This window comes from Dendronephthya gigantea, unplaced genomic scaffold, assembly GCF_004324835.1.
Source record: "Dendronephthya gigantea isolate DGI-Jeju-01 unplaced genomic scaffold, DenGig_1.0 000940F, whole genome shotgun sequence".
Lineage (NCBI taxonomy): Eukaryota > Metazoa > Cnidaria > Anthozoa > Malacalcyonacea > Nephtheidae > Dendronephthya > Dendronephthya gigantea.
In genome coordinates, this window is record NW_021163950.1 from 1,342 (window position 1) to 17,009 (window position 15,668).

At 36.9% G+C, this 15,668-nt stretch overlaps 1 protein-coding gene and 1 pseudogene across 1 annotated transcript; both read right to left on the bottom strand.

The window, feature by feature from the left end:
• Positions 1-1,029: 1,029 nt before the first annotated feature.
• On the bottom strand, positions 1,030-2,180 carry LOC114544781 (annotated as a pseudogene).
• Positions 2,181-6,294: 4,114 nt separating this feature from the next.
• On the bottom strand, positions 6,295-15,194 carry LOC114544782. The gene is made up of 12 exons (XM_028563308.1): positions 14,569-15,194; positions 13,615-13,887; positions 12,573-13,453; positions 8,488-8,564; positions 8,077-8,351; positions 7,849-7,994; positions 7,589-7,670; positions 7,252-7,400; positions 6,965-7,057; positions 6,581-6,797; positions 6,394-6,480; positions 6,295-6,326 (listed from the first exon to the last, which is right to left on the bottom strand). The coding sequence occupies exons 1-12, from the start codon at positions 15,140-15,142 to the stop codon at positions 6,295-6,297; spliced, it is 2,886 nt and encodes a 961-aa protein (XP_028419109.1). The 5' UTR covers positions 15,143-15,194.
• Positions 15,195-15,668: the final 474 nt, after the last annotated feature.

Below are 15,668 nucleotides of genomic sequence, written 5' to 3' on the forward strand. Positions count from 1 at the left end.
ACAAATATCTCTTTGCGGTTTTGTTTAGCAACCTTTTTTACATGTTTGTGCCAAATATTACTTTAATTCATCATTAAGAACATCGAAAATAAAAGAAAGAAGGGCCATAACATGAGGACCCGCACGCCCCAAAAAATGCAACTTTTGCGTCCGGAAATCAAAGTGCATTATCTCATTGAATTTAATGGGGAAAGCTGTCTTCAATCAGTAATTAGTTAATTACTTTGCAATAGGCGCTCTGCTCTAAGTTCTGTTATTAACAAGTTATTAATTAAAAATGCACACATGGAGAGGATATTTCATGAGGTTAATGAAAAACATTTATTACTTGCTTCTTTATTAACATGAATTAATATACAGAGAAAAGGTGTCAAATGTTTTATTCTGTCAATGCCATTCATTCGCTCCCACTCCCGCCTCCCAGTAAGCGGCTAAATAGAGGCATAGAAACTCAGCTCGCTTCATTCACTAATCTGCATGATTAGTTTGAATGTCCTTGCTTTATTTAATTGTGGGAGCGGTTGATACCTGGGACCGGTTGTATCAAGCCCGTTTAGCTTAAACGGTGGTTAAATGAAAATCAAATAACACTCTTACAACTCTCTTGAATGAATCAACCTGAATATTATGCACTAAATATGTAGTTGTAAACAGTATCTTTGTATTAAGGTTATAAACATTCAGTTTGCTTCTTGAATAAAACGATAGACTTGCTTTCTATTTTGAACTTAACCACCGTTTAAGCTAAACGGGCTTGATACAACCGGCCCTGAAGTACATAGCGGTGTGTTTAGTATAGTTTCGCTTTAGTTCAGTCAATACACTGGTATATTGTAACTTTTCCCCATGCCAGTTTCAAAGCAGACCGCTAACTTATTTTGTTTGTTATTTGGTAATTTGTTTTGTTTCTATTGGGTAATGAACACATAACCAAATGACTTGCAAGTGGTATAATATAGTACAATGCATTGAATCAACAGACTTCACATAGTGACATAGCCCATAAATAACGGATTAATACTGAATTACTCAAATAATTAGGTCACATTCTTCTACGAGAAACGATAATGTGCACGGTTTGGCAGGGTTTTCACTAGCACACAACTTACTGAGATCGACTATCTTAGTGCAGTCAAGACGAGTCCCGATTTGTAAAATGATCCTGCCGAGTGCAAAAAAATCACTTGAAGCCGTTTATGCCGCTGTTCCTTCGACAATCTCTAGAGCAATATGGGAATATCTCTCACGATATTTTTTCTTTTGTTCTTCGGTCAACTTTTTGAATCGCCCCTCTTCGATTCTGCAAGCTTTACCGAAGTCAATTAGGACGGGTTTAAGGCCCTCCAAATCTTTATAAATTACAACATCACATTTAATGTCGTTATGCAGAAGATTGTGCGCGTGAAGATATTTGAGGACTTCACACAACTGCCTAATAACTGCCAAAAATTCTATCTTCTTGACGGAACAAAATTGCTCGTCAACGCTCAATAGGCTGTGCAATGTTGTGTTACTCTCATTCAAACCATAAAATAACGAAACCATAAGAAAGGGCTTCGTCGAAATATCAACTCCGAGAACAACGGGTAATCCAGGATGGCTGGGCAAATCAATCAGTATCTTGGCCTCGTTTATGACCTCGGACCTTGAAACTCCGTCTCGGAATTCTTTGGCAACAACAAGGTGGCCCTGGTACATTTTAAGGTGGCACTTTCCAAAGACTCCTTTCGCAAATACTGACTTCGCGTTTCCAATGTCGATTAAATCAGTGCGCTTAATTTTCTTAACATCGACTCGGTGTCTTGAAACCTAAGTGGGAAAAGGCGAACAAGTGACTCTCAAAACACAATATGAAGCGGTTGGGTAAACTAACTTCTTTAGCTTTATCATTATATAAGCAGTAGAGTATTTACCAGTTCCTTTTTGTCGTTTCGTTTTGCTGCGTCTCGTTTGGGTGCTATATACTTCGATTTTGTGGTAAATTTCTTACACTGCGATGCCTCACCCTGTGCAACTTGCATAGCCACGTAAACTTCGGCTTCGGCGACTCCCTTTGTTTTTCCTTTTTTTTTTCTCCACTTCTGTTTTTTCCTTTCGTTTCTTTTCTTTCTCATTTTGCGCTTCTCTTCTAACGAGTTCGCACGCCAAACGAAGTCGCTTTTGCCTTTCGTTTTTGCCATACTGATTACCAATTTGACTGTATATGTATCAGTTTGTTGCCAGAAAATTTTGTTAGAACATTAAGGTTAAGTTGAAAATTGATACCTTGTTAAAATACAAGGTGCTTGGTATTTCCTTAGAGTTTGCAAAGCATTTTATGGCTATTAAAACTACCAGGCTTGGCTACGCATTGGAGTGATTAGATTCCGTATTATCGACCATTTATCTTTATCTATTGCTATATACCATTTAGTTTAGGTATCATTTGTAGTTTGTGAAGATTCGTAAATTTCAAGTTTGTAAAACATAAGAAATTGCATATTACCGCTAATCAGGAAGTACGTTAAGCTACCGACAGCCGACAGGCTATCCAATGACCGAACCTGTCTTGTTTTATACATATGGCAGGCATTTAAAAGCCTTTGAATAGCTACGCCGCTAAAAACACGTGCATACGAGTTCAGATACAGGCCTTATAATAAAAATGTCCTTAAAGCGCTTCAATTGTAGTGTAAGATGTCCCCGTTGTTCAAGATCATGGCAATCTTCAAAATCAGTCTGGCGACATATGATGGCTTCTCATCAGCTTCGCATTTCGGCGGTTGATTTCATAGAAGAAGACAACAAAATTGTTGAGGTCACTAAGCCTAATATTTTACATGAGGATCTTGAAGGTTATCATAATTGGCTTGCCACTCTCGCTGAAAGAGTAAATGAGGCATTACATCCAGCGCTTCCAGGTAAAAAAGAGATATTTGCAAAATATTAATTGTGTTACTGATATATGAACGAATAATGCCCTAACCCAAATTTTGGGCATATATATATATATACATGCACATTCACTGTTTTCAAGGACGATGGACGAAAATTGAAGACCCCTGTGTCCCAGAGAAATATGTTTTGCATTTTGTTGCTAGCATACTGGACCTAACAGATGAAGTCATGTCTCCGCATAGCATCTCATACACTTGTCACCGTGCTGTTCCGTATCGAGTCCGAGCAAAAAGAGTTAGCTACCGCGTGCACTCATTGATAGCCCTAAAAAGCGTATTAGAAGTGCAGAAAAAAGTTAAAGTTCATCCAAAAGTGGCATTTTCAGCGTTCACCATTTTCAGCGGGTGGAGAGTACGGCAGGTTGCTCAAGCTCGACATTGTCAATGAAGGAGAAAATTGCAAGGGCAAAAGCCAATGCTACAAACCTGTCATATTCAGAGCGAATCGAACAGGCACCGACATCACGTATCGCCCTTGTTGTCTCAGAAGGCGAAGTGAGATCGACAAGAGAGGCTGAAATCATCTACTGGGCCGACTTGTACAAGACCACGAAAAGTTTTAAGTTCCAACTTCACTTTTTTGTCCTGAAATCTGAACTACTATAAAAAATGAATTAACTATAGGCCCATTTACACTACACTCAATTTATTGGCACGGCACGGCTTAAATGGGTACCCATGCCCAATTTTATTAGTGTTCAGCCTGTCAAAACAAAGGCCGGGAACTAATGAAAGGGGCACGGGTACCCATTTTAGCCGTGTCGTGCCAATAAATTGAGTGTAGTGTAAACGGGGCTTATATCATCAATAACATACATGGTTTATTTAACCCAGGGTTGGCTTTTCTTCTTGTATTACTTTTTTATATCCTCTTAAATTAAATAAGAAGATTTTCTCTCAACATTATTTATTCTTTTTTGATGTTGAAAGTCAATTTCTATAATAAACAATCAATATTAATACCTGGTAACATTGTGCAAAAGAAGTTCGATATTGTTATTGTTCAAAAGTATTTTAATTGTTAAAAAAATCTGACTTCTGTACAAGCATTAGACATTAAAAAAGAAGTGAAATTGCCCAATTATTTTATGATTATGTAATTGTATAATTGTATTGTATAATTAAATTATGATTGTCGGTTTATATTCAAGTGGCTGTATGGTCAATGATCAGACATTCAGCTTCAACTGATCAAGCAAAGATGACTGCATCTTCTTAATCTGTCAGCAAAAGATGACTACATCTTTCTGACACAAGAGCATTCACTGAAAGAATTGTCATTTATTATCTTGCAACAGGAATTTACTGAATATAATGCCTCAAAAGTCAAAATATACAACATATACAATATATAGGCATTAATTGAGCAAAATATACCTGGCTTAACCTCATTTAAAGCTGTATAATATGATAATTGGTAACAAAAAAGTATCATTCATCCCTAGCTGACTTACAATTTAATAGTAACTTATGATTTGATAAATTATAGTTGTTGGCTTATATTCAAGTTGCTGTATGATAAATGATCAAACATACAGCTTCAACTGATCAAGCAAAGATGACTGCATCTTCTTAATCTGTCAGCAAAAGATGACTACATCTTTCTGACACAAGAGCATTCACTGAAAGAATTGTCATTTATTATCTTGCAACAGCAATTTACTGAATTTAATGCCTCAAAAGTCAAAATATATAAAACATATACAATATATAGGCATTAATTGAGCAAAATATACATGGCTTAACCTCAGACGCAGCTGTATAATATGATAATTGATAAAGAAAAACAGTATCATCCATCCCTAGCTGACTTACAAATTAATAGTAACTTATGATTTGATAAATTATGGTTGTTGGTTTATATTCAAGTTGCTGTGAAGTAAATGAGCAGACATTCAGCTTCAACTGATCAAGCAAAGATGACTGCATCTTCTTAATCTGTCAGCAAAAGATGACTACATCTTTCTGACACAAGAGCATTCACTAAATCCTCATCACTCCAACAGCAACTCACTTGACTTGACAGAACACTAATTATTTTTAAATTTGGAAAATGTATATCTACAATATAAAATTATATGTTACTATTACTGTACTGATTGATCAATTCATATTCATACAGCTATTTTACTGTCGGTTTATTCTTTAAAATACACACAGGAAGATATTATAAAACCTATTGGTGATGGAGCTGAAACATCAATTATTTCTTTAAGAGGAATGTTATGCATACCGTCATAATCATACCACCTGCCATGATATTGGAGTCTTGCACAATAATTGACTCTATTCCAAAATGTGATTGCACCCAAATGGTATTTTGCTTTTGAAATCTGAAGACTGGCTGGAATTTCTTCAGGCCCATGAAGCTTGTCTGTCTGTGCCAAGTCTCCAAGGAAAATTGGAAAAAACTAGGGTAGTCCATTGGCGAAGTTTCGAGTTTCTGACAAGCGAGTACCTCCACAACACAGAGGCTCAGTCCAGGAATCATCGGAAAGATCAAGTCGAGGATGGCCGAGTTTTGTTGGTGCTGTCATTGCAGGCTGTTGCTGGAATACCATATTGCATGTTTTGGGTGAAGGACACAACCAGTGGTAAAATAGTGACTCGAGGTACGTTACATTTTCATTTGTGTCCACATCACAATCAAGAATTGAATGCTGTTGTAGTTGTGTTCCTGTATTTGCCGGGGACAGTCCTGCGATGTACAAGTTGTTGTTAAGATGTTTCTAGTGACTGGTGTTAAACAAGGAACAAACATGTCTTGCTCACATCCCCAAATATTTACAGTTGACGATACTAAGAATTCGAATTTAGGAAACTGTTGCAGCCAATGTACCTTTCCAGTACCAGCAGCAGCATCGTCAAAGGCCTGGACGACATTAATGAGACATCTAGCATAGTCATGCACAGCAGCTAATTCTAATAAAGGATGTAGCACTGGTGGATGATCTTTCAAATATAGATAAAGGATGGTCAAGTAGTTATCCACAGGACATGTGTTTATAAGCTTGATAACAATATTATCCTGCAAATAAGCATAGCCACCCCATTTGGGAACCCATACATCTATTTTGGGAGTGTCCACAGGATTGATGCATTTGACCTTGGCAAAAGCATTCTCGAGTGAGCATCTAGCCTTTGATTTAGTCTCTGACTTTATTTCAGGCAGTTCAAACTGTTGTTCCCAAATGCTGTGATTGTAGGTGAAGTTGGGCTGGTGATGTTTTTGAATTACAAGGCATTTGTTGGAGGTTTTGAACTGAAATTTATCAGGACCAAATAACATGTCAAACAATGAGCACATTTTCTGCATCCATTTCATGTCATCCAATGTCCATTTTACCTTCTTCACCTTTCATCCACAACCACGGAAGTAAAATTCCTTATCTATATTAAAAAACAATTATCATCATCCTCGGACTATCTCCAAAATGTCATAAGTAAATCCCTTTACCTGCTTTAAAGCACTCCAAGGCTTTTCTCAATGAGTGACGAAGGAACAACAACTTATCAACATAGACATGCGTTAAAATTTGTTTTACTGCAAAAGAGAACAAGGGAAAATTTATAATATAACTGAAACATGTGTATCTACAGTACTTATATCCGAAAGAGTTTTACCCTAAGCTATTTTCACAAACCTGAAGAATCTTTTGCCTGAATATCATGATTGGTGGCTTGTAAGTAAAGCCTGCGATCAACCTTGTGAAAACTTTCAAATCCCTGGTTGCTAAATTCCCTCATTGATCCAAAAGTTCGCATCAACATTGAGGCATGCTCAATAATTAGATGACCATAATTGCCAGTACCAAGCAATGGACCAAAGGTATCACGAAGGTGGTAGCACCATTCCTTACACTAGAATTAACAGTTGTTATGGTATAATTAATTTTATTACTTTAAGTGGTGCTTATAGAGGATTCTCATTATCGTAGGCAATCGTTATTGGGTATTGTAAACAATACAATAGAGTTTTAGGACTTCGTAACTCTATAAACTCTTCTATACTTTATACAAGTACGAACCTTTAGGTCAAATACATCGATTTCATCAGCTTCCTCTTCTTGAAAAATGGTATCGCGGACTACCTCAGCAATTTCTTTCCACATGGATCCGACCTAAAGAATATTATTAGTTCAGTGTTGTCACATACTCACACCAAGAACGACGTTCTAGCTGATATTGTATACTGTACACCTACAAAAACTAAACTAAACTAAAAATCTTACATGTACAAGCATGTACAACCACCTGCATTTGTACAGTATGCATGTGATTATCAATATCACTATAATTTTAGACCGATATGTACCATTTTAAATAATTCCCTCTGAATTTCGGCTACAACCCTTTGGATATTTATATCTCCTATAGCATCGATAACACAAAGGGTTTCTTCAATTCTGCCACTCATCTTTTCCCAAAAGGTCAACCTTTCTCGCACATGCATCTCAACCTTGCCTATCATGGAAAATCAGTATTCATTTTGATTTACTGCTAAAAGACGTAATAGTAATGTCAAAAGAATAGTAAAAAAACACTTTTTTCATATGAGAAATGCCATTCATTATATGTTGCTGCATATGACGTACAATTTATTAAAATCCTAATAATACATAATAATACTGTAGATTTAATGATGAACTCACTTCTGGGCATGATGGTTATTACCTCTTGACGAACACCATAGTCTCGCACGAATGTCTTTCCAGGCAGATTGCTCTCTAAAAACTTTAATACAAAATTTGCTTAAGGATATGTTATATACTATGTTCACTATTGTGTGGCATAGATATATGTATTCTGCATATTGTTTGTTAGTTCAAAGTCCTAAACATGATGTACTTCATGCATGTAGTTCGGCTCTCAGAGCAACACATGTTAGAACTGTGTCTATATATAGTGCTACCTTTTTAATCTCTTCGCAAAATCCAATTTTCTTAAGAAGGTAATCTTCGGCAGCCGGAATGGTTATATAATCGACGAGCTTATCTATTACAAGGGCTGAGTCTACGATGGATTCTATGTTGGCAAGGAAAGTTCGCTCAGTCAGACCTGGAACAGATAGACATTTCACAGACCGTTCAGTTTGGTTGAATAGTATAATTATGACGTATTTTTGGGTTCTGTTAATTACCTGAAATTGATGCTATCTTTATGTGGTTTTTCGTGACTTCTAAATTCTTATTCCTGCAATCCTTAATTCTTACAAAGTTTTTCTTCATGGATTTTGGTCCTAACTCTCCCAGCTTCGCATTTTCATTGTCCAAACTCCCAATTTTATATGCGTATAGGCCCAATGATCCAAGAATTTGTTCCGTGTTTCTCATTTCGCAGTGTAATGCACATAAATTTACTGAATGCATTTCTTCATCCAGCAGTAGTGTGAGGTCATCACGAATCTCTTTCCAACTATATAGTATAAAAGAAAACAAAGATTATTGAGTTGAAATTACTCGCCTGTCTTGCTAACTATTACTAATTGCAACAGCGTTTTAAAGTCTGAATGGAATTATTTATTCTAAATTCTATATTTAATCTTTCATACTTTCCAATGTTTCCTTTGCTTTTAGCAAAACAGTCTATGCATGTTTCTCCAGCTGCTAACCCAGGACAAGCACATCCCTAAATAATGTGAAGGGAATTGTATATAATTTAACAACACATGTCAAATCAACACGAATAGCTGGATATATGCATTTGCAAAGAACTGTCACTGAAATGAATTGAATTTTTCAATTGAATATATTATGTATGTACAGTAAAATATGTTCGTGTTGCTGCCGTTGCATGCCTAAATTGTATCCGGCGGCTGAACGAAGGACGGATAGTTTAGAGATTCCTAAATTCCTCGACCGCCGTTGTTGTCCTAAACTGTTATATACTTACTCTAATAGCAGTGCAAAATACGCAAAACTCTACACTTAATCCTCTTCCTCCAAGGATATTTCTTTTAATCTTTGCAGCTGGTGGGTCTTCTTCCTTCCTTTCTTTTTTGATTACAATCAATAGTAGTGCTTTATAGTCTAGTGTCACTATATAAATATTTAATTTTTGCAATAAAATTGGCAGATTGCATCCGCAACTTTTGAAAACATGTGATTACATTTCACACAATTGCAAAGATGGAGTTAGAATTGTAATCACGAGCTTCAGTTTAAAAAAACTGTTCCACATGCATAAACCACAATTTATTTTTTTACATTTGGAAATACTTACTGCAGTGAGTCCTATTAATTGCTTGCATGGCCTTTCGGATGGGACCGGTTAAAAATTATGGAATTTGCATGGAGACAAAAATCTGAATCAGTTGAAAAACCTGGATAATAAAAATTCAAACCTGTGAAGTTGACTTGATATCTTCTACCATCGACTGTCATTCCGTTGCTTTTAATTTCTTCTTTGGCAACTGTGATGTCTTTAATCATGCTTTTGATGTTTTGCCTAAACATATATATAACAAGTTACCCTTGGTTCTTATTTTAAGTTCGCTAATCCAGGTTTTTCCGGGTTTTTAATAATACTAAACAAATATATCTATAAAATAAAGACTTATATTTGTAAAAATCACGATATTTCTGACTTTTCCAAAACTCTGTCTCATATACAAATGCTTACAAAATAATTGTGCGTACATTTCCTTGAAACTTAGAATCACTTGCACGGGTAATCAAAAATCGTAATAATTAATTTTATCCACTTACACATTTTCACCACAGTTTGCTATTGCAAGTGGTATTACAGCTTTTGAGCTTTGCGAAGTTGAATATGGCATGTTTTTTAGCGGCACCATACCAAACGATATTTGTTCTTTACCTTGAAAATACAAACATTTGGTCTGGATGTCTCAACCTAACATGTGCATGTTTAGCTTCTAATACTTTTAGAATCGCTACGCCTACGACTAACTTTAGTACGACTACGAAATCTAGTTAGTTCATTTTAAAGTTAAGCACAATCGCAAATTTCAAAACCTATTGTGCACCAACGAAACATGAATAAATACCAGGTCAAAAGTGAATTACTTAATACTCAGATATTCTAAACCTTTGTTAGACTTACCCCAGAAAGGTCTACCATCCAATTTCAAATTGCAGTGCGCATTTATATCCGAATACATTTTACTCGCGTTAACATATACATAAAATGCAATTGAGAACGTCTTGTTATATACAATTGCATGATCATCTATATGAAATCTTACTTCGAATGCGTGTCATATTTCGATATATATGCATGGTCAATAGAGAAGCCAAGCAAATACACTCAAGGAAAAAAAAACTTTAGTTTAAATCGAGAGAACCGTTATACGATTTCTGTTGATGATCTCATCAATAAGCCTGATTTCAATGCTTGGAGGAAAATAATTGCAAGCGCGCCTAATAAAGTGGCCAAGTCATGACTTTCCTTATATCATAGCTAATGTTTCATTTAGTGTTCATACCTGGTATTAACCTTTATATATGCTTGCGTTAAAACGCCTTGACTTCTCCATAGATGCTAATATCCAGCAAATATTTGGGACAGTCTTCGCGAAATTATTGGTAAAGATCTTTACCCGCACGCTCATGCACGCATAAACAGTTGACAGGCGCCATTTCAAATTTGCTCATTTTGCCGCTCTAGCTGGCAGGCTTCAAGGTGCAATGACCATGCATAGTTGCAATTTAATATCTGGAATGTAATTTCTAATCAAGGGAGGCCAAATCAAAATTAGTGAAAATTTTCCTGTTGCCCAACAGCTGATATGTTGTCCAAGCAAGATAAATTCCAATGCTCCTTTTCTGATGAATTATATATAGCGAAATATATGTGGCAAAATATCTGAAAGGTCAAACTTAAATGTTTGTAAACGTTAGCTTGGCAACTTGCCCTTTGGGCTTGTGTCAGCCCAGTTGTGCGCAATGAAGGACTGCACGCACTTTAAAACATAGCGCAAAACTCAACCTCACAAAACACGGAATTTTTTGTAATAAAAAAGTCACACAATAAACATCATTGATATAGGTTCATTACTCTCATACAGTCTCTATCATTTATACGATTTGAGCCTTCTCCGCGTTCCACCTTTCCGATTCGAGGAGCAAGTCGAGAGAAATCAAATTACAACCAAAATATACATGGGGAGTGAATTGTGCTGAAATGTGCATATATCAATATATATGAAGTATTATTTTTTTGTGAATTAAGAGTCTAAATAAATATTTACAATGCATGAGTTATATTTATGCCATGTATAAGTTATATTTATGCAATTGCCACCGTTCAACATGCCAGCAACGATCGAGCCAGATGGCTTAGATCTGGGGAGACAAAGATACCTTTTTAAGGAAATAAGACAATTTTGTAAGCGGGGCACTGAGGATCTTGTTGCTCCGGCTCTAGTTTTAGACTAGATGCACGTGCATATTTAAATTGCTATTATATTCATGCAGTGGCGTAACGAACAGAGCTGAGGATGGGGTCTTGAGGTATACTTGGTACTGCGGGCTTCCTTAATTCCCTGTTTGTCATAAATCACGTTTTGCTTATACTATGATATTTTGTTATCTATCCTGGCCTCTAATAAATGAGGATCTCTTAGTTCTCGTCGTAACCCTACCGAACGCGCGTTAGGTCACTGTGTTTGTGTCTTCAAATATTACCTAGGGTATTTCAATTGTTGTATAATTTGTAGCTATGTCAGACTGCATTAAAGACAACGAATTTCAAGCTGAAAGGTCCGTCCTAGGATGCGGTCCTTAATTTTGAATAGATTTTAATCAGTAGCTGTTCGTACGGAGGCCAGATAAGTTTATCAGATGTAAATAAATTAGCTATATATACACATGGTTTAAAAGTACGATATTAATATGTAACACGCAAAATCCCTCAATTCATTTTAGAATCTGGTTTTGTCTGTTTACATAAATTTAGAGACTTCCGACAATTATGCAACTTAATTAGCACCTTGCCAAGGCATATTATGGCTCGTAATGCTAATATATGGCTTGCGAGTTGTTTGGGTGCGCGGTGAAATTTGGCTTATGGAAGCTACAGAAGTATAGTAAAGCACAAATTCTAACAATTTAGTGCATTACCGAAATTCAAAAAACGATAATTTTTTGAGAGAAAGCTTAAGACGTGAAATTTGACGCTAATGGAATAATTGCATGCACTGAATCTTAATAGCCTTCTGTCTGCATGACGCTAAGCATAAACCATAACATGAAGCGCACAAAATAGCATTCGATTAGGCTAGATTGATATAACCCCACTATTTCCTTTACAAGCCTTCTATACTAAGGAACTGAATACGTTTCCGGGAGTATTTCTGTGTAGCACATTCTGCGCTTCTTCTACAAAGTTGTAGCATTGCAAATGTTTAATCTAATATGTTGAACCAAATCCAATGCGATTGAACGAAATTCCGCAAACGTTTCAACGAACGGTAAATCAAACGGTTGAACGCTTTCGGACCAATTTTCAAACGTTTTTTCCTAAGCGTTCGAACGGGCAATTTTGAACGATGAACGATCTCGAAAATCGTTTCAACGAACGCTTCAAGCGTTTGAACGGCAAACGAACGGATAACGAACGATATTTTCGAACGAACGAAATATCGTTAACGTATGTTTTCCCGTGGAAGGTCACATATTGGAGAAAAATACTCACTAGGTTATCGTCAAGGGATTTAACGAACCGCTTTAAGTGTGAGAAGCACTCTCTTTCGGCATCGGTGGCTGGATTTGAGGTCAAAAGCTTACAAACTTTTTTCTGAGTGGGCTTTTTAGCTTGATAAAGGCTCACCAAGTTATCAACAGTTTCAAATTCTTTAAAACGTTTAAGTTGGTTCACGATCGGAGACCAGGCATTAGCGACGTATTTCGGACGCTGTACAATCTCTTGGTGTGCTAATTCCTCGATTATTTTTGGCATGGTGTCCTTTCTAACCACTCTGCGGCACTTGTAGCTTGTGAGAAAGTCAGTTACATCCTTGTCTTCTGATGGATCAGGGCATTCGTCAGAGACACTTCTTTTTAGTGTTTTACTCTCATCTTTGGATATGTATTGATGAAAAGACTCTACAAGCCATTCTTTAGAAATCGATTCCTCTGGGAAGAGACAGGAAGCTATGAATGCACTTGACAGAGTGACAGGAAAGTATCCAAACTTGGTAAACCCTGCGACGAGAACACGCGCAATACTTTGCCATTCACTTTGCTGATAATCATGACGTATCGCTGGAACCTTTTCGGTAGCACCAGTTGCAAGTGAGTTATAAAATTCTCTCCAAAATATGCTGAGTGCCTCTCTCTTTACACCAGAACCTCTTCTGTCTTCGATGTTCCCTCTCTCGTCAATAAATACAATTTCCAGACAACTAAACAAAACTTCTTCGTCCTTAAATGCAGTGATCATGTCCTTTAAAACGTTATTGCGGTTAATAGCGATTTCTTTGACCAACTGAGTGTTCGTTAGTTGAGCATCGTTAGACAACTGACCCTGTGCGTCAATGACTGCATCTCTACAATCTGCCGATACAAAAAACACTCAAAGAAACTTGTAAACTTTCTAACATTACTGAAAGTATGGCAAGAGAAACATCCGCCGTTAAAATGTTGTGAATGGCGAATCCGACCTACATGCGTTTGTAAAATGTATTATAAAATTTCAATTTGAAAGAATTGTTTACCTTGAAAGAGAAGTGGTTCTTCTATGTCCATTTGACTGTGGTTATTCTGCATTATTTGGCTAGGTGGTTCGTGCTGGGTCATATCTACAAGAGTATCAGCAGGCTTGACATAGTTGATCTGTTCTACTTCACTCGTAATTTCATGTTCAGATGCTTCAGGATGGTTACTGTTTGGCAATTGCAGTTGTTGGATTCGTTCATCATCAAGGACCACAGCAATTTGACTTGACTTTCCATGCATGACATGACTAGTTTGGTTGTTTATATTATTATCTATAAAATTTTGGATTAAAATAACAGTGTAAACAGTATATTCCACAATTTATTTTTTCATCCCTAATCCATTAAACTTCATAAACAACAATAAAACCATCACAAGTATTTATATTAATTTTTTTTAATATAGCAAATGTATGTTTTGGGAAGCTGCTGATACTTATAATATCGATATTTATTAAACTTCATTGTTGATCATAAACTATGAGAAGTACGAATGGCAAGTAAAATTGGCAAGTGTGACTAGTACACTTACTGCCTCTTAATTATCAATGGTTAAGTCGAGACAGCAGCACAAGTATTTGGAGAAACCCTGTTCTCTGGGTTAACTTTAGTGAGTTGTGTTGTCTCACCTTAATTGTTTCAAAGGTTTCCCAATATATAAAAAGAGTTTAAATATAGTTTTAAAATATAGTTTAAAGTTTAAAACAAGTTATTAAATGGTACCCATCAATCATGATTCAAGCCCCCCCCTGCTTGGCAAAAACTTAGGAAAGCTTGTGTTATGCAGATAACTAGAAGTTGTTTTCAAACATTTTCAAGACAACACTGCTGTATTCTAGACTAGTCTAGGAATAAATGACCACAATGAAAGGTGCAACTAATTGACTTGGCTAACTGTTAAGAAAGTTATTTTCTTATCAGCCGGGCCATTGCTGTATAAATAGCATTTCGTACCTTCCAATGTGCCAAATGAGTTTTCATTGAGAGTTTGTGGCAACCTGTCATAATCATCATTATCTTCATTAAACACATCCTCAGGAAGGTTATACCTTTGACGCTTCTCTTTATTGATAGGTTGTTGTAACATTTGTCTACATGGCTTAACATACACTGGCTTATTGTTACTGAAGACTCTGTTGATTACAGAACCAGTTAAATGTTGACCTGGTGCCAATGTAGGCTTGAGCAGTGTTGTGTGGACAGAATGGACAATTTCAATATCAACGTCATCAGGCAGTGTTCCCTGGAAAGCTTGACGTATTTCAAGTTCTACGTCAATGTCACTCCACTCTTTCTGAAACTCAAAGGCACTAATAATGTGTCCATTTTCTTGTAAAAACACTTTACTTCCTTGGCGGGGTATGTCCTTGACATCTGGACCAGTTAGTAGGATAACATCACGTGAGAACGGCCCAGTACTTACTTTTTTCGTTTTTTTCGAGTCCTTCCCTTTTCTCCAACGATTTGATTTTATTGCTGATCGTTGGTTACCAAAGAATCTTCTAGTGTTATACGAAGGACTTGACATCTGGAATTGTTGTGAAGAAGATGAAACTGCAGCCAAAGCTTGGGTTGTACCCTGTGTTGTACGAGTACATGTACTTGTTCCCTCTTAGTGCGGGTTGACTTGGCACTTGGTCGAACATGTTAAAGAGACCTCGAGTTGTTCCCCTCTTAGTGCGGGTTGAGTGGGCACTTATTGAACATGTTTGGGAGACTTCGAGTTGTTCCCCTATAGTGCGGGTTGACTGGGCACTTTGTCGAACATGTTCTGAGACCTCGAGTTGTCCCTCTAGTGCCGGTTGATTTGGCACTTTGTCGAACATGTTCGGGAGACCTCGAGTTTTCCCCTCTTAGTGCGTTGACTTGGCACTTGGTCGAACATGTTAAAGAGACTCGAGTTGTTCCCCTCTTAGTGCGGGTTGACTGGGCACTTTGGAACATGTTTGGGAGACTCGAGTTGTTCCCTCTTAGTGCCGGTTGACTTGGCACTTGGTCGAACATGTTAAAGAGACCTCGAGTTGTTCCCTCTTAGTGCGGGTTGAGTGGGCACT